General features: G+C 45.9%; 1 gene segment (V, D, J or C); it reads left to right on the forward strand.

The window, feature by feature from the left end:
- Positions 1-18105: 18105 nt before the first annotated feature.
- Positions 18106-24484, forward strand: LOC119245160 (T cell receptor gamma variable 8-like). The segment is given in 2 exon segments: positions 18106-18260; positions 23914-24484. Coding segments are annotated over 2 exon segments (603 nt in total).
- Positions 24485-24866: the final 382 nt, after the last annotated feature.

The following is a 24866-nucleotide window of genomic DNA, read 5'->3' on the forward strand; positions in this document are numbered from 1 at the left end:
TAAACCAGGCACCAATGCCAATACCAATAGAACATCTATCCTCAAATTCTTCCCGAATTGTGCATAATCTCTAAGTTAGTTGCTCTGTCAGTCTTTTTTTTTTTAAGCCAAATTTCACAATCCCTTTATAGCATATTTTTGAATCATTCTCGCTCTTTTTTTTTTTTTTTTTTAAAGATTTATTTATTTATTTATACAAGCACTGGGTACAGTCAGAAGCGCGGGAGGGTGAGAGAATTCACCAGACCAGAGCTGGGAGCAGAGCAGGAAGAAGGACCGAAGTACACTGCTGAGGGGAGCAGCGGGCGGCAGGAGAGGGCTGCGCGCCATGTGGGACCCTCGCCAGTGGCCGGGGATGGAACTGGCGCTGCAGAGGCTGCGGGCAGCTTTTCAGCCCAGCGCTCAACCGCTGCGCCACTGGGAAGCCTCTGCATTATTTCTGGTGTTATGAATGGACGCTTGATAGTGTCTTTTCATATATTTTGAAAGGAAGATCCTGTGACTGAATTCATCTTGGGCTTGCTCAACTCGGCTTTTTAAAGATACCCCGTGTGAGCAACGTCAAGGAGTTCAACTTTTATCGTCTGTTGACTGAGGTCATTAGTATGTGCCTCCTGGTTTAATTATTTCAAGGGATACAAAAACACGGTTAAGGTTGGTGGAAGGGCGTGACCCTGTGTCTACAATGATAGGTGCTCTGGGTGTAGTTGCTGGAGCTGAGATGGCAAGCTTGTTTCAGGAAAGGTGCACAGGCTGAAGGGGAGAAAGTGGGTGCTCCCACCCTGCCAGGATGCTAGGGGTCCTGAGGTCACCAACACATCTGTGTAAAATGAGAAACAATGAGGGCTTTGAAACAAAACCCCACTTTGATATTCATGTGCCTATGCTTCTGTGCTTCCTTAACAAATTGTGAGTGCAGGTATGTCACTTACTCCAGGTGTTCAACACAGTCTTATAAAGATATAAATTGAAAAAAAAGAAATTTGTTCCACCTTATTCTCATTAAAATATCAATGTATCAATGGCTTTCCTCTACTTGATTTCCCAGGGCCTGCCCCTTTCACTAGAAGGTCACATGTGTCCATCCAGTGTATTCTCTGTGACTAAAAGGAACACGTCCAATTAGATTAGTTCTCAGATTCGATGATGGCCAGAGAGCGCTGCACCAGATTGACAAAGTCCAACAGAGTCCCAGAGGATAAATCTGAAGATCCAGACTTGACTTCTGGACCTGGCTCCTCAGAAGCATCCTGCCTGGGGCAGGGTCTGCCTCACCCCCACTGTCTGACTGACCCTGGTTCTATCAGAGCAGCTTTCATTCATGGAATGAAGTTCAAGTACTGCCCCCTCAGGCAACACAGGATCTCTCCTCTGGAGACCACTGATTCTTGATCAGACCCTCCAAACTCCACCTGAGGACTGATTTTTTAAAATGGATGTCTCTTGTACATGATTATCACCTTTCTTGCCACTTAGAGAACAGCAGAGACACACCCCAGTAGGAAGGGAAACAGAGGAGAGGAAAACAAATATGACCAGTGGAAATAGAGTTTAGAGCCAAGATAGTGCTGCTCCTGCCCAGATGCCATGTCAGTGATTGAAATCTAGAAACTTTTGTGTCCCTATAAATGCTGTACGTGACTAGAAACACCTTCCTTGGGCCAGGGAGTCAGTCCCCAAAGGTCAGGAATGTGTAGTAATTTTCATGTTCTATCAATATATGGGTCAAGTATGCAATGCAGTCAGTCAATTTACGCCCAATAATACTCGGCTGTTATTCCCTGAGTGACCTTCAAGCATGAGCAGGAAATGCCCACCCTGCCAGCTGATAGCACCCTGTCTCCCTTCTGCAGCTGCCAATGTTCTATCAACTAACGCATGAGCCCAAATATCCCTTGGGAAGAGTGTGCCCCTGTTGTGAGGAACACTACTCTCCCAGTCCTGCTTATTCTTCCCTTGAACATAAGACATCAAACTCATCACCAGATTGTTTTATGATGTGGGTTTAGAGAGTTGTGGGGTTCGGACAGCAGGGTTCTTGTGTTACCTCTGTGAAAGTTTCATCAGAACTCCCCTTTATGTGGCATAGAGTGGATTTTCCCATGAGGCAGAGACATTTAAATATATCCACATGCACAGTTTTATTATATAATAAAGGGGAAGGGGAGGAAAGGACTCTTGCACAGACACAAGGGGCCAGAAAGCTGCCCCCAAAAGGGACAGATTTGCTGGAAGAGAATCCTGCAGAGTGACTGGTGGGCAGTCTTAGGAGGAGAGCTGCCCCTGCTGCTTTGCCAAGGGAGAATTTGGGTAGAAATAAACAGCTTCAAAGTCACAAATGGGCAGGAGAGCTGCATCTTGCCAGTGCAGAAATTGCACTGATAGAGTGTCCCTTTGGGAGCAGTGCATTCCTTTGTGGAATGTCAACTGTAAATTAATTAATTCTAGGGTTGGCACCTGTAGGGTAAGGTAAAAAGTATCAGGGTTTTCTGCCCTCCCGCCATCAGGATAGATGATGGATCCTTGCAGTCCTGATGGCGGGCACCTGGAGTAGGGTGTGGGCATAGGTAGATGGGATTCACCTGGGCTCAGACTGGGCTTTTAAGGGCGGCATCATGAGGACGCCAGCAGGAGCAGAGAAGCTGAGAGAAGAAGAAGAGAAGCAGAGAGAACACCAAAGAGACCAGATACAGTGAGGATTTGCTGGGGGCTGGGAGGACTGCCAGCCTCCCGGTCCCCCAGCACCCCTGCCTGCCATATGCCTGGTAAATCTAAATAAAAAGTCTGCAAAACTGGGCCTCCCTGGTGGCGCCTCAGCAGCTGAGCACTGGGTTGCGAAGATGCCCGCAGCCTCTGCCGTGCCAGTTCCATCCCCGGCCACCGGCGAGGGTCCCACATAGCGCGTAGACCTCTCCTGCACCCGCTGCTCCCCTCAGCAGTGTACTTCATCAGTCTGCCTGCTTTGCTCTCCCCTCTGGCCCTGGTGAATTCTCTCACCTTCCCGAGTTTCTGACTGTACCAATTGTTTGTATAAATAAAAAAATCTTTTAAAAAAATAAAAACCTGCCAAACCCACTGAGGACTCTCTAGGACTCCTTCTTTACCCGGTCTGCCGGATCAGAAAACCTGCCCTGTGTCATTTCTGTCTTTACAGCACCTAAGGATTTTGCTATATTTCGCTTGACTAACTAGATTTGAAAGCACAAATGATTTTTTTAAATGGCCCCCACTGCATATCCCTACCTCTGTTCTGCTCCCATGGATACTTAGCTTTTCTGTGGCTTGTTTAAAGGACTATGGTAATCATTTTTACCCCAACTTCCAGTTTTTGGTTGTGGTGCCAGTTTCTCTCTGGTGATACCTGCTTCCCAAATTTTCTACTCTTAGCCTCCATCATTTTATATTTGTAGTTGATATAGCAAAGAGAGTACCTGGTTGGAGGCTGGGGCAGACTACTAAGATCGATGGCTGATTTATTGCCAACAGCTGTGGAGCCTTTCAATTGAGCAAACTGGATAAAGACAAGACGGTTATAGTATTAATTGAGATAAACAGTTTTCTCTGTTTCCAGCTCAATTTAGGCTTCTTTAACTACACACACAGACACATACCTACGTGATTCTCCAACACTGTATTATTCCTCACAATTTCTCCTAAGTGTGAACTCCAGAGATCGCCACTAAAACGAAGAGGCAATATTTCCTGAGCAGGTTCTTGTGGAACCAAGCTTAGCCGAGGTTTCGCCATTTTTTATATCCTCCACCTTGATATGTTAGTCCTTGTCCAGCTGCATTCCGGAGATAGTTTCAGCAGTCACAACCCTCACTCCACTTGGTGACGAAAAAGCAGACCACCCCAGGCGCCAATGAGGGCAGTCCTGTCCATAAATGGGACAGCATCTCTAACCGTCCAATCAGTTTGAAACTGTAACCGCGCGCGCCAAAATGCCTTTGTAGTAGCCAGTGAGTAATTGCCAGCTTCTTTCAAAGTTCGCGCCACTCGCGACCCTATAAGATACCCCTGCTTCCTCTGTTCGGGGCTCTAGACCTCTGCCGTTGCATCGGCGCGTGTCGAGGGCCTGGTCTCGAGCCCGTAATAAACTCCCTTTTGCATTTGCATCAGCTGTCTTTGGGTTCTTGGAGGTTATGCTCCCCGAGTCTGCTGATCTTGGGCACAACAGTTCTATGTAGCCTGAGACCAGGCTCCATGCTTTGCTCACAGAAGCCTGTTTACTGCCCATGGACCCCATGAGGCCCATTTTATAAATGAGGAAGAGGAAGTGAAGTGACTTGCCCAACACCACCCATTACACATCTTTCATGTCACTGAAGGCCATTTATTCTCGCCTTATAAGACCGTTGCATCAAATGGCCCCATGTTAGCTCAGAGTGGGAAGCTTTTTGGAGAGGTTTGCTGTTCTGGGCTTGTCCCTTCCTTTGTAGCAAGAAGGCAGCAGCAACTCTTTTCTCTATTGGGATCAAGTGGCTAAATGAAGCCTGAGAGTTGTCTGCAGCACACTTGGGTTCACAGGCCAACCTAATTTCTGTTAGGGGTGCAGACTCAAAAAACTTAAAAAAAAAAAAACTTTAAAAAAATTTTTTTAAAAAAATCTTTTTTAAAAAAAATGGAGGGCATCCTGGGTGACCTAGCAGTTTAGTCTCAGCACTACACCACTGAGGCCTGGATTCCACTGCCTGCTAGGGACCTGACCACATATGGCCCAGTGACCTCTCTGATCTTGCCTGCGGCTCCCCTTAGCAGTGTTTTTCATGGATCTGCCTGTTCTGCTCCCCACTCTGGCAGTGGTGGATCCTCTCCCCCCTGCCACCTCTGACCTACGCCTCAGTTCTTCTAAGCCAAAAATAAAATAATTATCAGCCTGCTTCCCCATCTGTAAACTGAAGATAATAATATTTATCCCATAGGGTTTGTAGGGTAAGGAAAAAGTGTCAGGCTTTTCTGCCCTCCCGCCATCAGGATAGACGATGGAACCCTGGGTCCCAAATGTATGCCTGATGGCGGGCACCTGGAGTAGGGTGTGGTCATAGGTAGATGGGATTCACCTGGGCTAAGACTGTGCTTTTAAGGGCAGAGTCACGGGGACACCAGTAGAAGCTGAGAAGGAAGCAGAGAAGGCTGGAGAGCCCAGATAGAGTGAAGACTTGCTGGGGGCTGTGAGGCCTCCAGCCTCCCTGCACCCAGCACCCCTGCCTGCCATGTGCCTGGTAAATCTAAATAAAAGACTCACAAAAGCCACTGAGGACTCTGACTCCTCCTTTACCCAGTCTGCTGGATCAGAAAACCTGCTCAGTGCCCTTTCCTGTCCCTGCAGGGTTATTTTCAGGATCTAATAAAACAAAGAACAGTCAGTGAGTGCCAAAGGAGTAAAGGGCCAATGAATAACAGCTCTTTTGTTATTCTTCCCCCAACTTTCTTAAGCATCTCTCAGAACTGTCACATTGTTCAGCCCTCCCCCCACTAAGTGGTCAGACCTGTCTTTGCTCTCAGCCCTCTCCCTCCCTCCCCTCTTCTCTCTCAGTTACCCTCTGGCACCACCAGGGAGCAGCAGCTCAGGCCCCAAACTGGCCCTGGCCCCAAAAAGAGCCTCCTCCCCGCAGCTGTCCCTGGGGTCTCAGGGTTCTCTCCACTTGCCACACACAGCCATGCTGGGGCTCCTCGCCCTCCTGGGGGCCCTCCAGTTTCCCTGTAAGTCGCCATCTCTTCCATCTGTAGGGATGCAGGGTGGGGGCTGGGATCTTGGGGAGGGGGTGGCGTTTGGGGAATAGAAGGTTGTGTAAGGAGGAGCTGAGGGTCCCCATCCCCTGCCTCACCGCCATGTCTCCCAGGCTGCTAGGCCGCAGTCATGCTGGAGTAGCCCCTGGAGCAGCTCCATCCACTGGTACCGCCCCCAGGAGGGCAGGGCCCCCGAGAGGCTCCTCGACTGGCCATGTTCAAGTCAGATGTGCAGTGGGATTCGGTCCTGAAAGCAGATAAAGTCAGGGCCATGCAGTCCAGCGATGGTGCTGGAACAGCATTGCCAACTTCCCAGTGTCCTCATGGACTGGCAAGCCTGGTCCTCAGACTCATGTGGAGGGGTGTAATCCTCACAGCAGGACGTGCAGCCAACCCTGCATGAGACAGCAGCCCTCCTGTTGTCCTCTTCTTAAAGACCACCTCATGTGGAATTTTGGGTGGATCAACAGTATCTTCAACAACTGTTCTCTATCTGTAAAATGAGCTGGTTTCCCTGCTAAAGTGATGTGACACTGATTTCTCTATCACAACAGGTATACAAATCCTGTACCTACTTAAAAAGTCATTTAACTCCTTGAAAAGGAACAAAAAGGAAAAGAAAATCTGGGTGTCTGATCCTCTAACCTGAAGCAGGAAACCCCTGTGCTCCTCCACATGTAAAGGGAGAAAAAGCTCTTGGAGGTCTAAGCTAATTACAAATGCTCCCTATCTGTCCGACTGGGCACCACCATCCTTGTCTCACACAGGAGCTCAGACTGACCTTGTGAGTAGCCCACATATTAATTTGCTGCCTTTCTCCAACTGATCCCTTCTTGTCTCAGTGAAGGATATTTCTGCCAACTTTTTGCAAAATAGAGTCAGTCAGTGCTCTCCTCTGTAATTTCGGACAGACCAATTCCTGTGGATTCTGCATCCTAAGTATTTATTGAATCTGTGCATACCTCCACACCGCTCATCTCCCTGACTCTAAAATGGCTCCTCCTACCCACTTCCCCAAGACCATACACTGGTCTGTTCAAGTCTCTGCTCAAATTTCCTTACCCTTGATCTGAAGATTATATGTGGGGTTCTTAGACTATGAGGATCTCTGCTGTGATCATCACCTCCCTGCCTTTTCATCTTCACGTATTCTCTTCCTAGAATTCTAGATCTAGTCCTACAGGTTGCTTGTAGATTTTCTGCCTGGCATGAGGAGTAGCCCACTTTTCCTTGCTAGGTCCTGTTCATTGTTTTGGGCTCAGCTCAGCACATTCTCCTGCAGGAAGCTTCCCCTGTCCAGGAACTCAGGGATGAACTTGCCTCCAATTTCTTTCTAGTAAACCAACCCCCACACAATCCCCAAGGCTCATTTCACCTGACAACAGACAAAATGAGATCAGGCTTCATGTGTGACAAATTCCAGGTAGACTGGAAATCACACCTTCTCCATCAATTCACAGTGTAGGGAGACAAGATTCGGGCACCTACTATCGTGCCTTCTGGGACTGCACAGTAGGAGACAGGAGAGCCTCTCAGTCAACAACTGTCCATTGGTTCTTCCCGCACTGTTAAGAGCTGGGAAGCCACAGTTACCATCAGGATGCTTCATATGGTTTCTAACAATGATCACATACATGCCTTTCTGGTGTCACTAAATTCTACATTTTTCAAATTGAATGGGTTGCATAAAAATGTGCAAATAACCAGTCTCATTTTTCCAGGGATCTATTCTCCCCAATTGGCTTTCTCATGGCAGCCATGATTATTTATCTGGGGCAACCATCTGACTCACCCCATTTTCTACCAAGTTATATATACCACATTATTGCTGTGACTTATTTTGATCTATTCAATTTTCAGTATTTTCTTTGATTAAAATCACGAGTATTAGATTAAATGCTATTCCTTTTCCTAGAGGCTAAAATGCAACCAGCACAGCATGATCTAGCTCCAAATAGGCCGAGTGCCATGGCAAAAATATCAAATGAATGCCCTGGGTAGTGATATTAGATTTTGGTAGTGATATTAGATTTTGCACAAATTATGAATCCTAGTTCTTATTAAGTCTATGTCAAAATCTACCTTACACTGGGTTGAGGATTCATTCATTTGCTGCCATAGATTCTATTCATCCAACAATAAACTTCTGATGACTGGGAGGCATGCCTTAGCTATCAGCAGAAATCATAGATGTCATCTGCTCTGTCAAAGGTAAAGGTCACGTCTGCAGAAATCCTTCTTCCTTCCATGTCTCTCCTCACATCTCTCCTTCCTTGTCTCCTCCCCAGCAGGAGCAGCAGCAAGGCAGGCCCAAGAATAAGAACTCTTGCTCTTCAGCCATCTGCCTTCCTATTACGCAGCTCCACAGGGCGCTCGGCTCCACCCATGGTTACATGGGGCAGGGAGCCAGGGGCACAGCACCCCAATATCATAACTATTAAATTGTATCATGATAAAATCTTTTTAAGGTATTACATAGAGCTGTTTAAGAAACAGCTTGGCACAATTGCTGGCAGGTAAGAAGGTGTTGCCCGGGTAAGCATATCATTGCCATTACTGAGATTTCCCCAAGGACACATGTCCTCTGAGGGACTGTGCATCCCCAAACTGTCATTCTGGCTTTTCCAAAGCAATGTGTCCTCACAGTTACAAGGGCCCAAGTCAAATTCTCCTTAGGTATCCCCTTATGGAAGCTCCACTGCTGGGCACTCTGTATGGGTCATGCCCAGAGAGCTGAGTCCCCAGCCTGCGCCTGGCCCAATCCTGGGCAAGGAAGTGGGGGAGCCTGGCAGCTGTGGGGGTGTATCTGCACCCACAGTGCCCTGAACACCTGGTGCACCTGCAGCCTCAGAGCCTGTGGGAAAGCAGGCAAGGGCCACAGCTTTTCCTGAGATTTCTGGGCTACACTCCACTTTCCTAGAACTTGTGCCACTGCACAGGCATGAGCTCTTGCTATTTCCTGAGGAGCTGCAGGGGGGTACAAAGCAGCACCAGGCACAGGAAAACTAAATGAGGACCCATCATCAGCTTATCTTACTTCCTGTGGACTCATATCAACTCCTTTACCAGTCCACTTAGATAAAGATTCATTCACTGGTTCCCAATTACAACACAGTGTAGACTGTTCAACCAACAGCTTCTATTACTCTTTTAGAAAATGAACAGGCAATATACAATGCAGGTTGCTCACACCCTTGTTTTTTTTGTTATTATTATATTCATTTTTTTCAAGCTTACTAAGGAAAATAGAAAAGTAAAGACAGATGCCTGTACAGACACAGGCTGGCATTCTTCAAAGCAAGCACTGCTACTCACCCTGGTAAGAATGATCCCAAACACTGGCATGCTAATTCATCCATGATTTGTATGAAATATACACAGGGCTCCAGTGAATAAAGAAGCAGTGGGGTGTGCTATTAGGAGGCTCACTGCACACACAATGCAGCTGTAGCCCTGCAGCATTATCCATAGAGACCTGCAACCTTCCAAGGACCATGAAATCATAGGAAAAAATGATTCATGATAGACTCTGCTGTGTTTCTACAAGGCAACACCTGAGAGTTAGCTGAATCAGAAATATATCCTGGATATTTGCACTAACCAGCAATGTTTTTAATACATCTTCTATCATCCCCATAATAAATCTGCTCTCTCAACAGGTGACATGTGCAATTACCAGGATCAGGTGAAGAAGATAATGTGCAATACTGAGCTTAGATTTGTGAACAATGATAAATATTCTGGTCTAGCTGGGAAAAGAGCAAAGCTCTCTGCATAGACTTGGAGTCAAAGCAGATGGGATTTTCTGTGGAACAGCTATGCAAGAATCTGCAGTCTGTGGGCTCCCTTCTTTAAACCCCACTGATGGCCAGTGAGCTGGACTATGAAAATTGCAGCAAGGGTACATGTCACAAAATTCCACCATGCTTTTGCTATACTCATTGTCCCCTCTAGAAATTCAAGTAAACTGCAGGGTGCCCTAGGAAGTTTGAATTCAAGATACACATAAAATTTCTTTAGAGTAAATAGGTTTCAGAACTGTCCACCACAGAGTATTTTGTTTATCATTCTAAATCTGGCAGCCCTGTGTGAGGTGCAATTTATTGGGATGAGCTGCTATCCTCTAACTAATTTTACACCCCCGCACGGGCACAGACACATACGCACACCCACTTACTTTTGAGGAGGGTCAAAATCAGCCTAGTATAACTGATGCAGTTTTTCTTTTTCTTTATCTTTCTCCTTTTTTCTTTTTCCTGAAGTGAGTCCACTGCTAATCAGATTTGCTGTTGGTTGCCTTAAAGTTTGCTCACAAGTATAAAAAGCAAAGTGTTTCAGGGTAAGAATAAAGAAATTGTATCAAAGAAAAGACCTAGGTGGAAGCTTAAAAACTGCCACTGATGGCATGTAGTTAGGCTGGCTCAGGACTGCTCACTGCACTGGGTTACAGGCAGCTTTGTCTGCAGTGCCCCTCCCAGCCTGCCCCCCTGCTCTCCATCTGCCCCTGGTCTGGGCCCCATGCCCTGGAGCCCCTGGAAGGGCTGCTCTCTGCTGCCACAGGAGGGGCCTATAAAGGATTGGAGCAGAGGCAGAGCTCCTCCCCCAGGGCCTCCAGCACCATTTCCTCTGCACCATCAGCCTGGCCTCTCCTAGGACAGAGCCTCAATTACCTCACAGACCCTGCTGGCTCACTGCCTCTGTCCATGGGGTCACTTTCTTACTGAGTAGGATTTGACTTGTGAGTAGTATTCTGCTCCTCTAACCAGCTGGTTCATTTCCTTCCAAGGGTCAGCAGGAGGCCATGCTGTGGGCTCTAGCTCTACTCCCTGTTTTCCTGGCTCCCGGTAAGTATATCGCACAGAAACTCACTGGATTTTGTATTTTTTGGCAATGGGGGGGGGCACACACGAATGATTCTAGCTACATATTTCTCATTATTTTTTGTTTTTCCCTTTGCAGCCAGTCAGCTATCCTTCAACTCAGCAGGGAGAAAGATGTCAGTAACCGAGAGGACTGGGTCTTTAGCTGAAATCACCTGTGACATTGTTGACCAAACCGTCAGCATCATCCACTGGTATAGACATCAAGAGGGAAAGACCCTGCACCGCCTTCTCTACTTTTCCTTCACTACTTCCAAAACAGTGGTAGAAGCTGGAATCAATTCAGGAAAATACCGTGTTTCCAAAGGCTCAGGAAGAAGCTGTAAATTATTTGTCCAAAGTGTTCAACATAGTGATGCTGGTGTATATTACTGCGCCGCCTGGGACAGCCACAGTGACGCAGACTTCCCCTCGCCTGCACATAATTCTGCTTGCAGCTGCCAGCTTCAGCCCTGGTACACAGTGTGGGCCAGGCCCTGCCTCACTTCCTGCCCTGACTTCACTGTGCTCAGAAGGGAGAGAAGCCCTGAACTCAGTGTCTAGTTCCACCCTCATATCCACTCACTTTCCTCTCTCCCAACCACCTGAGCTCCAACACTTCCCTAAGGACTGAGCTCCCATCTCTAGGTCTTAGGAAAAAACATGGCACACAGAGCCCTTTCAGCTCCCACAGGCCCAGGAGCCAGTGGAATCTGCTCCCTCCACAGACCAGGTATCCTGGGCTGGGTCTTGCAAAGGAGACATGAGGAGATCAATGTGCGGAGGCAGCTGTCCTGATACATTGACCCCATCCTTATCCAGAGATGAGGACTGGGAATGGGGCTTATTCATCTCTCAGGAGTAAGAGAAATGATGGAATAAAAACCTGGGACTTCATGGAGACCTCAAACCAGGAACCAATGTGTTATCTGTTAGACAAACTGCTATTTCCCTCACTATAAGCAACCTTGGTATTTTTAACATAGTGAAAATGTAGGAGAAAAGTGGTTGATGTAGATGTTCCAATCATTGTGATCTCCTTAACCTTCTCAGAAAGTTCAGGCCACACTCAGAACTGTTCCGTTTGAAGCAAAGCTAAATGTTTCTGTCCATCCCCCTTTTTGACACACCCAAGTCATGCCCAGGAATTAGTCTTATCTGATCATTTTTCTAAATAATTAAAATTAAGAGGCTCTTTGGGAGAAAAATCAGATGATGAGTACTCTTTAAATTTTATAGTATTCTTTGGAAAGGACTGTGGCTGCCATACTTGGCCAAGATTAAAGATGCAAAATTAACTCTGAAATATGGATAGCCCATGAGTACTTACCATGCTTACTGAACCAGTCAACTGTCTGTGAGAACTCTTGAACATTAACTGACATTCCAAACTCCTAGAACAGTGTTTCTCAAAGTGTGACCATGGAAGCACTGCAAAATACACTGCATTAGAAGTACCTGAAGCTTTTGCATAAAAGTGCAGGTTTTGGGTAGCAGCACCACAAGGAATCAGAATTTGGGACGGGACCCTTAAAATGTCATTTTTTTGATAATCTTTACATTTGATTTTTACTCAAATGATTTTCAAGAACTTATGTGCTAGCAGTGACTCATAAAACAGTATCTCTCTTTGAAATGGCCATCCCCATTCTGACTCCTGATGTTCTGGAAAGTTCTCAGGCCCTTTTCCCACCCATAGGCCCCTCCCTGCTGCTCTGACAGCTCATCACATTTCTTGGTCATGCACCAAACACAAAGACAAAACTTCAGCTATTTCACATTCCTGTGAGCTCAGGCATGGAGCTGTGTCCTAAAAGAACCAGCTTTCTTTTGTTCCTTGTCCCAGGGACTGTGCTTAATCTCTTTTGAAGCTTTAAGGAAGCCTGTTCCTTACCTTGAAGCATCATCACATTCTCATCTACATCCACCATTATTGCTAAGGTTTACTTCTGCATAGTTATTTCTTTGATTTGCCTTGAAGTAATATTTGTGTTTTGGGGTAAGGTAGGAAAGTTAATGTGGGGCCTCCCTGGTGGCGCAGCGGTTGAGCGCTGGGTTGCGAAGCTGCCGTGGCGTCTGCGGTGCCAGTTCGATCCCCGGCTGCTCCCCGGCCACTGGAGGATCCCACATGGTGTGCAGACCTCTCCTGCCGCCCGCTGCTCCCCTCAGCAGTGTACTTCGGTCCTTCTGCCTGCTCTGCTCCCCGCTCTGGCTCTCGTGAATTCTCTCACCCTCCTGCGCTTCTGACTGTACCCAGTGCTTGTATAAATAAATAAATAAATAAATAAATAAATAAATAAATAAATAAATAAATAAAAAGAAAGTTAATGTGGAGAGAGAGTTTCTTTTCAAATTATTGATTAATCTTTTATTACCTCCACTCTTTCACAGTCAACTTGTGAAAATTATTCTTCCATATTTCACATTGCCCTCCCTGCTCTCTCTCTTCCAGTGTATGTGCCAGTGTCCCCAAGGATAAAACTAGACGTGGACGTCACAACTTCCCATTTACAAAGGGGGCCACAGCCCTGTTCCAGGAGCAAAAATATTAATTACTATAAATTTAAAATAGTTCTTGATATTTGGTACTCAAATATTTCTTCTTATTTCCCCTAACTTTTTTTGCTAAACTATATTAATGAACCCATTAATTTATTTATAAAATAATAAATTTTCACAAACATAGGTAATATCACACAATTAACAAAACACACCATTTTAAAAAACATACCCCCTCAGAAAATAATTAAAATTAAAATATATGATTAAAGCTTGTACAACAGTTGTTCTGATGTGTTGTCGTGCATCCTATTTTGGGAACTCCAGCACCAATGCCAATACCAATAGTACATTTTGTTGCAGAAATAAATTCTCGCCTTTTACTCAGACAAGGGAAAACAAGAGGTACTTCAGGAATGCTGAGGTCAGGAGAAGGTTTATTACTCATGCATGAGGTCCCAGACCTGGTATCCCAGTAGGTTTGACTGGTCTAGAGATAAAGGGTTTCTTTTATACATTACAAACTTGCATTGATAACATTGGTCAGTTAGCATAAAAATTCTTGACAAAAGGGGGAAAGATGCAGATATTTGAGGATGGTCTGGGAGATCAATCAGCCTGGCTGGCTGTCAGGACTGGTTAAAATGTAACCTTGTTTAGATATGCTCATTAAGGAAGCAAACTTGTTATCTGCACTTACTTTCCATATTTACTGCACCAGGCCTATGACTCCTTAGCAGAAAACAGGAAAGATTTTATTTGCTTAGCAATTCCCTTTCAATTTAATTTTATATTCTAGTTCATGATAATTCATACTCAAGTGTCTTTTTCAAACCAAATCACAATCTCTTTATAGCACAATATTTTTTTTAAGATTTATTTATTTATTTATACAAGCACTGGGTATAGTCAGAAGAGCGGGAGGGTGAGAGAATTCACGAGAGCCAGAACGGGGATCAGAGCAGGCAGACTGAGAAGTACACTGCTGAGGGGAGCAGCGGGCATGGGAGGAGCGCTCTGTGCACTATGTGGGACCCTCGTCTGGTGGCCGGGGATCGAACTGATGCTGCAGATGCTGTGGGCAGTTTCCCAGTCCAGCGCTCAACTGCTGCGCCACCAGGGAGGCCCTATAGCACATTTTTTGTATTATTCTCTGCATTATTTCTCCTCTTAGGAGTGGACTATTGATAGGGTCTTTCATATACTTTGAAAGGAAGCATCCCATGACTGAATTAATCTGGGCTTGCTCAATTTGACTTTTTAAGGTGTTAAAGGAGCAATGTCACGGATTTTAACTTTTATCATCTGTTGACTGAGGTCCCTGGCATGTGCCTCACAGAGTTTCATTATTTTTAAGGGACAAAAAATATGGTTAATGTTGGTGGAAGGGCGGGACACTGTGTCTAATATGATAGGTGCTTTGGATGTAGTTGCTGAATCTGAGATAATAGACTTGTTTCTGGAAAGGAGCACAGGCTAGAAGGGAGGAGTTGGTGTGCCCATCCTGCTTGTGGTCCTGGGGTCTCCAACAACTCACTTGTGTAAATGAAAAACAAAGTGGAATCTGAAGCAAACAACCCCCTCTTTCATATTTATGTGCCTAAGGTTCTGGGATTCCTTTTACAAAGTATTATTGTACATATGACACCTGCACCATGTTTTTAAAAAGGAAGTCACAAATTCTAATAAACAGAATATGGTTGTCTTGCAAAACATGAATTTTTAAGAAAAAAATATTCAACACACAATGTTATAAAGATACAAGGTAAATAAAAAGGAAAGACATTTTATTTATTGTTATTTCAAAATATATCAATAGCTTTCCTCCATTTGGAATCTTAGATCTTATCCATTTTACTGGGATGGTCACATCCACTGTATTCCTTTTGGCTAAAATCAACAAGTCCTATTAGATTTGTTTTCAGATTCCTTTTTTTTAATTTACTTATTTATACAAGAACTGGGGTACAGGCCAGAGGTGCCGGAGGGTAACAGGATTCACCAGACAGAGTGGGGACCAGAACAGGCAGAAAGACTGAAAACACTGCTGAGGGAAGCAGCGGGTGATGCAGGAGAGGTCTGCTGCGCCATGTGTGTTCCTCCCTGGCCTGCAGGGAATCGAACCCAAGCTGCAAAGGCCGCAGACAGTTTCACTGTGTGGCACTCAACCTGGTGCGCTACTGGGGAGGCCAAGTTCTCAGATTCTTGATGGCTAGAAAGAACCACACCAGATGAGATAAAGTACAGAGTCCCAGAGATTTAATCTAAAGGTCCAGACTTAACTTCAGTACCTGGCTGCTCAGAAGCATGCTTCCTGGGACAGGGTCTGCCTCACCTTCCACTGTCTCTGACCCCTGGTTCTATCAGAGCAGCTTCATTCATGAAATCTGCAGGATGACTCAGGCTGAGCACAAGTACAGCCTGCTCAGGCAACCCATTGTTGTCGGGGAAATACATGTAGGCCTGGGGTCAAAGAATTCAGCAGAGAGAGATTGGAGAACAGAGAAAGGATTTATTGAAATACATGACAAAGAAAAGCCTTGGGCCACAGGGGACAATTCAGCACTTTTGAGGGGTTGGGGCTCCATTTTATAAACTCTTTTATGGGCTTTTCATGACTGGGGAGTCCATTTGGGCCAGTTACTGCTAAGATGTCTGGTCTTAGGTGTTGACCTTCAACAGAGGATGTGTCCTGGCTCTGCTTCCACTGTCTCCGTCAGTGATCAGTCTGATGGCCAGGTTCCCAGTGCAATCTTATCAATTGCATTTGATCTATACAAGCTTCCTTAACCTTCCTACTGCACAAGGGGTGGGGACTAGTTTTAACCTCATTAAATTGTACCCAACCACACCTGATTTCTCTTTTCTTGGAGACCACAGAGGTCTGAACAGAATCCCCAAATTCCACCTGAGGGCTGAAGGAAAGACATGATTACCTTTGATTCTGTCCAGGCCCAGATTCCTCCCCTATTCATTTTTTTAAATGTATGTCTCTTAGAGACAAATATTATTTTCATGCCACTTAGAAAACAGCAGATATATACCCCCATAACAAGAGAAACAGAGCAGAGGTAAGCAAATGTCACCCACACAAATGCTTTTCTAGAGTCAAAATGGAGCTTCTCCTGCACATGTGCCATGTCAGCAATTGAAATCTAGAAATCTTTTGTGTCCCTATAAATACTGTGCTTGACCAGAAACACATTCCCCAGGCCAGAGAGCCAGTCCCTAAAGTTTGGGGATCTGTCGGGATTTCCATGTTCAAGTATGCAACCCCAGCCAGTCAATTTAAGCCTAAAAATGCTTGTCCGTTATTCCCCATTGACCTGCTACCCTTAGCTGGAAATCCCCACCCTACTAGCTGGTAGTGCTCTGTCTCCCTCTCTATTAACTAACTCATGAGCACAAACATCCCTTGGGAAGAGTATGCCCTGTTGTGAGGAACTGTATTCTCCCACTCAAAGCTTTGTGTTCCCTTGAAATAGAAAAAGAGACATCAAACTCATCACCGGATTGTTTTATGAGGTGGGTTTGGAGAGGTGTCTGGTTCAGGGAGCAGAGGTCTTGGGTTACCTCAGAGAAAAGTTTCATCAAAACTCTCAGCTCCACAGAGTGAGTTTCCCCTGGAGGCAGGGACATTTATTTATATTCACAAGAACAGGTTTTTGACATAAAAAATAGAAAGGAAAGAAAAGGATGCTAGCACAGACACAAGGGGGCGAAAGAGCTGCTCCTGAAAGGGACAGGTTTGCTCAAGGGAAGCCTGCACCCTGTCAGGGGCAGCCAAGGAGGGGAGCTACCTTTGCTGCTTTCCCAAGGAGAGATTTGGTGAAAAGAAGCAGCTGCACAGTCACAGGCAGGCAGGAGAGCTGCATGTTGCTTGTGCAAAAATTGCACGAATAGAGTCTTCTCTTTGGGAGGGGCTGTTTCCTCTGTGGAATTGTAGCTGCTTTTAATTAATTATTTCTGGGGTTGATGCCTAGGAATTTTTCTATATTTGTTTGAGCAGTTAGATTTGATGTTTTACAATGTCTCCCAATCCACCTTAGATCTGCTCCTCTGGGATACTTTACTTTTCTATAGCTTGTTTAAAGACTATGATTAGTCATCATTTCTACCCCTACTTCCCTTCTCTGGTCTCTAGGAGCCAGTTTCTGGTCTTTCAATACCTTCTCCCAATTTTTCTACTGAGTCCATCATTTTATATTTGTCGTTGACACATCAAAAGGAGCCTCTGGTTGAGGTTGTGGTAGGGGCTAAGGAGAAAGGGAGGGCTCCAAGTCTGGTGTCCGAACCTGCTTGTATACGCTGCATAGGCTACATGGAAACACCATGTGATCAATATCTGTTGTTGTCTTAGAACTCTACTTTCAGAAACCTGTTTACTGTCCATGCAACCCCATGAGGCCCTTCTTACAAATGGGGAAGAGGAAGTGAAGTGACTTGCCCAAGACCAGCGTTACCCATCCATCATGTCACTGAAGGCCATTCACTCTCGCCTCAGAAGACCGCTGCATCAGATGATCCCATGTCAGCTCAGTGGGCAGCATTTTGGACAGGGATTGCTGTTCTGGGCTTGTCCCTTCCTTTGAAGTAAGAAGCCATCAACTGCTCTTTGTTCTATTAGGATCAAGTGGCTAAATGAAGCCCAAGTTGTCTGCAGTCACACTTGACTCTTGACCCCAACCTAATTTCCTTTAGGTGTGCAAAACTTATTAAAAATACCAACCTGCTTCCCCATCTCTAAGCTGAACGCAATGTTATTTATTCCATAGGGTTATTTTCAGGACTTAATGAAACAATGAACATAAACCATTCAGTGCAGTGCGAAAGGAGTAAACGGCCAAACTGTTCAGCTCTTGCTGCTATTGTTAGTCCACCAACTTTCTGGAGCATTTCTCAGAACTGTCACATTTATCAGCCCTCCCCTCGCCACGTGGTCAGACTTTTGTCTTTTCCCAGCCCTCTCCCTCCTTCCCCTTTTCTCTCACAGTTATCTTCTGGCCCCAGCCAGGAAGCAGCTGCTCAGGTCCTAACCTGGCCCCTGCCCCCCATCAAGAAGGCTCCTCCCTGCAATGAGCACTGCGGGGTCTCTGGGCTTCTGTCCACTGGGCAGACACAGAACCATGCTGGGGCTCCTTGCCCTCCTGGGGGCCCTCCAGTTTCCCTGTAAGTCCTGTAATTCCATCTGTTGCATTGCCAGGGTGGGGCTGGGGTGTTGGGGAAGATGTGGGAGGCTGGGGAATGGGGAGATGGGTAAGGAGGCTGCGAGGGTCCCCATGCCCTGCCTCACAGCCGCGTCTCGCAGGCTCGCAGGCAGCAGTCACGCTGGAGCAGCTGCTGTCGGTGCTGGAGCAAGCAGGCAGCTCGGCCATCCTGCCCTGTGTGGTCCGCACTAGGGTCAGCTCCATCCACTGGTACCGCCACCAGGAGGGCAGGGCCCCCGAGAGGCTCCTGCGACTGGCCACGGCCAATTCAGACGTGCAGTGGGATTCGGTCCTGAAAGCGGATAAAGTCAGGGCCACGTATTCCGAGGAAGGCTCCAGCTGCTCCCTGACGCTGCTGAGGCTGCAGAAGGGCGACGAGGGAAGGTACTACTGCGCGGCCGGCCTGGGACACACAGCCTGGCGCCCCGCCCCGGCCACTGCTCAAAAAGCACCAGGATTTCCTAATTCGCCCAGGTCTGGTAACTCCCACCTTTGGCTCCCTGGGGTTGTCCTGGTTTAATCCCACCTCATCCAAGACACTGTGCCTGCGCCCTGGCTGGTCTGCAAATCACCAAAGGGGGCTCATGAGCAGATAGACTCAGTCCCTGAGGACTTGGGGAGCTGCTAGTAGGAAGGGACTTTTGTAAAGAGCGTTCAATTCAGCGTTTCTGAAGCATTTGGAGGAGAATCTTTGCTGTGCAATCCAGTTGCCACGAGCCAAGGTTGTGTTGAGCACTAGAGCAGTAGCCCAGCTGCGCGCGACTTCATTTGCGAAATACAAACTCTATTTTGAAGATTTATCATCCGGATAGTGACATATCGCATCTGTGACTTTTTTGTTGATTGCAGGTAGAAATGACAATATTTTGGGTATTTGCACTAAATAAAAATTTGGTAGTATTTTTAGGAAAGGATTGTGGCTGCCATATTCAGCCAAGATTAAAGATGTAAAGTTAACTCTGAAATATGAATAGCCCATGAGTGCAGATCATGCTTATTGAACCAGTCAAACGTCTATCAGAATCTTGAACATTCATCTGGCATTCCAAACTCCTAGAAGAGTGTTTCTCAAAGTGTGTCCATGGAAGCACTGCAAAATACACTGCATCAGAAGTACCTGGAAGCCTTTGTATAAAAGTGCAGGTTTTGGGTAGCAGCACCACAATGAATCAGAATCTGGGACTGAAGCCTTAAAATGTCATTTTCTCAATAATCTTCCCAATTGATTTTTACTCAAAGGATATTCAAGAACTTATGTGCTAGCAGTGACAGACAGTGGCCTCTCTGAAATGGACCAATTCTCAGTCCGACTCATGAATGTCTTCTGGAAAGGTTCTCAGGGACTCCTTCATCCCACACACACCCCTCCCCCACATTCCATTCTGGCTGCCCCTCCTCTGCTGTTGTTGCTCTGACAGATTATTCCTTTCTCCATGATGAATGCAAAACCCCATGCCCAATGTTTCAGAGATGTTTTATAAATCTTTTATCACCACCATAATAATTTTGCTCTCTTCATATGTGACATATACAATTATCAGGGCAAGGAAAAGAAGATAATGTGCAATACTGAGCTCAGACTTGTGAACAGTGATAAATATTCTAGCTGGCAAAAGAGCAAAGCCGTCTGCGTAGACTTGGCGTCACAGCAGTTGGGACTCTCTGTGAAGCAGCTATGCAAGAATCTGTAGTCTGTGGGTAACCTTCTTTAAACCCCACTCATGGCCAGTGAGCTGGACTATAAAAATTACAACAAGGAAACACAGCCTTGCAGCAGCACAGTCACAGTGCAGCCCTTATCAGTGAGGTAAGTGACATCTAAAGCCCAGCATTGCTCTCCTCTGTGCAAGGAGAGCATCAGCCCCTCTTTAGGTCAAGTTAACTGAGGACCAGAAGACCCCAATCCCACCCCACCCCAGCCTCATTAAGCACAATTACATTTTTGATATTGCATATTATTATATTTTTTTTTCTGTGGTTTTCATGTATTTCAATCAATCTCCTTTTCGGGCCTCTAGGTTTCATGGCTTAATTGAAAAATGTCACCACTCTATGATGATACAACAACACTGAAAGCTTGCTTCCTGTGTGACAGTCTGGGATATTGGGCCTTCGGAGTTGTCACTGAGGCAGCCTCATATCGCATGCATGTATCCCTGACAATACGTGCCCAGTCCCCTTTTTATATCCCAGCTATCTGATGAGACAGCAGAATATGAAGCACCTTAGAGAAAGAGGCAAAAAAATGATTAAGGTATCCTATTATATTATTATTATTATTTTTTTAACCATATGGCCAAAAAAGGTATAAAGCTGGTGAATGATAATCTGTGTACATGTCATAAAATTCCACCTGCCTTTGCTATACTGTTTAATTACCGGTGTCCCGTCTATAAATTCAAGTAAACTGCAGCTTTTAGTAAATAAAGTGCAGGGTGCCCAGCTAAGTATGAATTCAAGACAAACATGAAATTTCTTTAGACTAAGTAGGTTTCAGAACTGTCCTACACAGTGTATTTTTTTTCCTTTAAATCTGACAGCCCTGTGTGAGGTGACCTTTATTAGGATGAACAGAAATCCTCTACCTGAGTTTATACCCCCACACAGGCACGGACACACACACAGCCACTTACTTTAGAGGAGAGTAAAAATCAGCCCAATATAACTGATCCAGTTTTTTTTTTTTTTTTGGTTGTTTGTTTTTACTGAAGTGGGTCCACTGCTTAACACCTTTGCTGTGGGTGCCTTCAGTTTACTCACAAGTATAAAAAGCAAAGTGGTTCAGGGTAAGAATAAAAAGATCACATCAGAGAAAATACCTTTGTGGCAGCTCCATTGCTGGGCTCTTGGTTTATGGGTCATGATCAGAGAGCTAAGCCCTCAGACTGGTTCTGGCCCATTCCAGGGCAAGGAAGTGGGGGAGCCTGGCAGCTGTGTGGAGTGGATCTGCACCCACAGTGCCCTGAAGATCCTGTGCACCTGGCAGTCACAGAGCCTGTGGGAAAGCAGGCAAGGTCCCCAGCTTTGCTGAGGTTTTTGGCCTACACTCAACTTCCTAGAACTTGTGCCTGCTCTGGTGATGACACAGCACTGGCAGGAGTTGTTGCTGCTTCCTGAGAATCTGTGGGGCGGCATAAGGCAGCGCTGGGCACAAAAAAAAAAAAAAAAAAGAATCGGGGCCCCTACATCCACCTAGTCTGATATTCTGTGGACTCTAGTCCACTCCTTTGCCAGCCCACTGTGATGAGGGTGATTTGCATGAAGAGTGACTGGTTCTCAACCATGTCACAGCCCAGACTGTGATCATTTTGGTCAACCAACAGCTTCCTTTAATCATTTAGGGAATAAACAGAGTGTACAATCCTGGATTACTGACACCCTTGTAAGAATCTTCCCAAACACAAGCATGCTAATTTTACTATGAATTTGTATTACATATCCCTCTGGGCTTCCAGGTGCTGTGGGTACAGGGGAATTTGACCTCAGGTAGGTCACTGCACACACAATGGGGCTGCAGAACTGGGCAGCAAACCACAGAGACCTACAACCATTCAGGGATCATGAAATCATAGGAAAATATGATTCAGGATAAATAGACACTTCCCTTTATTTCTGCAAGATCTCACCTGAGGGTTAACTGAAACAGAAATACAAACAATAATGTCTATTGGAAACTTCTCCCTAAGGTAGCAAGTTTTTTATGGTTCTATTGTCACCATAATTCTGCTCTCTAGACATGTGACATGTACAATTATCAGGACCAGGTGAAGAAGATTATGTGCAATGCTGAGCTTAGACTTGTGAACTGTGATAAATATTCTGGTCTAGCTGGCAAAAGAGCAAAACCCTCTGCATAGAGTCAAGTCTGGCTGGTGCCACCCTCTCTGTAAAGCAGCTCTGCAAGAATCTGCAGACTTAGGTAACCAGTCTTTAAACAACCATTGATGGCCCCTGAGCTACTTAATGAAAACTGCAACATGGGAACCCAGCCTTGCCTCAACTCAGTGCATTCTCTGCTCAGGAGGAAGTGAATTCCCAAGCCCAGCATGCCCCCCATCTGTGCATAGGTTGTGTTAGCATAGCTTCCCATCAAATTAATTTAGGACCAGAAGCTCCCACCTCCACCCCACCCAAACCCCACTGAGCACAATTACACTTTTATGTTACAGTTAGTTTTGTTCTGAGGTTCTCCTATATTTTATCAGTCTCTGTTTCTAGCCTCTCAGTTTCATGCCTTATTGAAAAATGCCCCCACTCCATGGTTATACATAAAAACAACAGTGAGGACATTGAAAGTTTGCTTCCTGCAGGACGCTCTGGGATATTTTGCCACTGAGGCAGCCTCATATCACATACATGCATATGTCCCTGACAAGAAAGGAAGATCAGCCCAGTCTCCTTTTGTCTATACCCCAGCTGTCTGAAAAGACAGCAGAACATGAATCAATCATCTGAGAGAAAGGGCCAAAGCAATGATGGAGTCATCCTACTATTCTATTATTAATATTTTAAACACAGAGCCAAATAATTTATAAAGGTGGTGAACAAAAATCTGTGACCATACCACACACATTCTACCATGATTTTACTACACGTTGTAGATTACCAGTAGACCCAGTTCCACTAAACTGCCATACCATTATACCCTCTGACGGCAGGACTGCCAAATAAAGTACAGAGTGCCCTAGTAAGCTTGAATTCAAGATAAACATGAAATTTTTTTTGATTGAGCAGGTTCCAGAATTGCCTACCACACTGTTTTATGTTCTCCAAGTAAATCCGGGAGCAATTTGTGAAGCAGCCTTTTATTGGGACCAACTGAAATTCTCTAACTAATTTTAACCCCCCTGGGCACAGACACACACACCCATTTGCCTTTGAGGAGAGTCAAAGTACCCAATAGAACTAATACTAACTAATACTCATCTGATTTGCTGTTGGTAGCGATGTTGACTTAGAAGTATAAAAAGCAAAGTGGTTTAGGGTAAGATAAGGTAGTTGCATCAAACAAAAGACCCTGGTGGAAGCTTTAAAACTGCCACTGAATTGCATGCAATTAGGTTGACTCAGGGCTGCTCACTGCACTGGGCACAGGCAGCTTTGTCTGCAGTGCCCCTCCCCAGCCTGCTCCCCCTGCTCTCCATCTGCCTGAGGTCTGGGCCCCCTGCCCTGGCTCCCCTGGAGGGGCTGCTCTCAACTGCCACAGGAAAGGCTCATAAAGGGTTGGAGCAGAGTCAGAGCTCCTCCCCCAGGGCCTCCAGCACCATTTCCTCTGCACCATCAGCCTGGCCTCTCCTAGGACAGAGCCTCAGTTACCTCACAGCCCCTGGCTGCCTGTGTATGAAGCCCCAGCTGCATTCCCAGCCTCTGCCCATGGGATTTCTTGTTGAGTAGGATTTCACTTGTGAGACCTTATTAGACCCCTAAGGGCTGACACATTCCCTTCCAAGGGTCAGCAGGAAGCCATGCTGTGGGCTCTAGGTCTACTCCTAGCTTTCTTGGCTCCTGGTAAGTATATTGCTTAGAGCTCATGGGATTTTCTTTATTTTTTGTCAGTGAGAGGCCACAAGAAGGGATTCGAGCTACCTCTTTCTCATGTTTTCTTCCCTTCACAGCCAGTCCGATATCCTTCAACTCAGAATGGAGAAAGTTGTCAATAACCAAGAGGACTGGGTCGTCCGCTGTAATCACCTGTGATATTGTTGACAAAACCGTCAACTACATCCACTGGTACCGACACCAAGAGGGAAAGGCCCCACACCGCCTTCTCTACTTTTCGTTCACTGGCTCGAAGATTGTGTTAGAAGACGGAACTAGTCCAGAAAAATACCATGTTTATGAAGGCTCGGGAAGGACCTGTAAATTTGTCATCCAAAATCTGGCAGACAGTGATGCTGGTGTATATTACTGCGCCGCCTGGGACAGCCACAGTGACTCAGACTTCCCCTCGCCTGCACATAATTCTGCTTGCAGCTGCCAGGTCCAGCCTTGGTACCCAGGGTGGGCCAGGCCCTGCCTCACTTCCTGCCCTGACTTCACTGTGCTCAGAAGGAAGAGAAGCCCTGAACTCAGTGTCCAGTTCCTCCCTCATATCCACTCTCTTCCCTCTCCCCCAACCAGCTGAGCTCCAAGACTTCCCTAAGGACTGAGCTCCCATCTCCAGGTCTTAGGAAACAACATGGCACAGAGTCCTTTCAGCTCCCCAGGCCCTCGAGCCAGGGGAGTCTGCTCCCTGCACAGACAAGGTCTCCTGGGTGGGGTCTAGCAGAGGAGACATGGGGAGGGCAATGTGGGGAGGCAGCTGTCCTGATACATTGACCCATCCTTACCCAGAGATGAGGACTGGGAATGGGGCTTATTCGTCTCTCAGGAGTAAGAAAAATGATGGAACAAAAATCTGAGTCTTCATGGAGCCCTCAAACTGGGAACTGTCGTCTTATCTTTTAGACAAACTACTGTTTCTCTCACCATAAGCAACCATGGTATTTTTAATAAAGTGAAAGTGTGGAGAAAATTGATCATTATAGATTAGTCTATATCTGTGACCTACTTATATTTATTAGCAATA

This window comes from Talpa occidentalis, unplaced genomic scaffold (assembly GCF_014898055.3).
Source record: "Talpa occidentalis isolate TD23 unplaced genomic scaffold, MPIMG_talOcc4v2.1, whole genome shotgun sequence".
In the NCBI taxonomy this organism is placed as follows: Eukaryota; Metazoa; Chordata; class Mammalia; order Eulipotyphla; family Talpidae; genus Talpa; species Talpa occidentalis.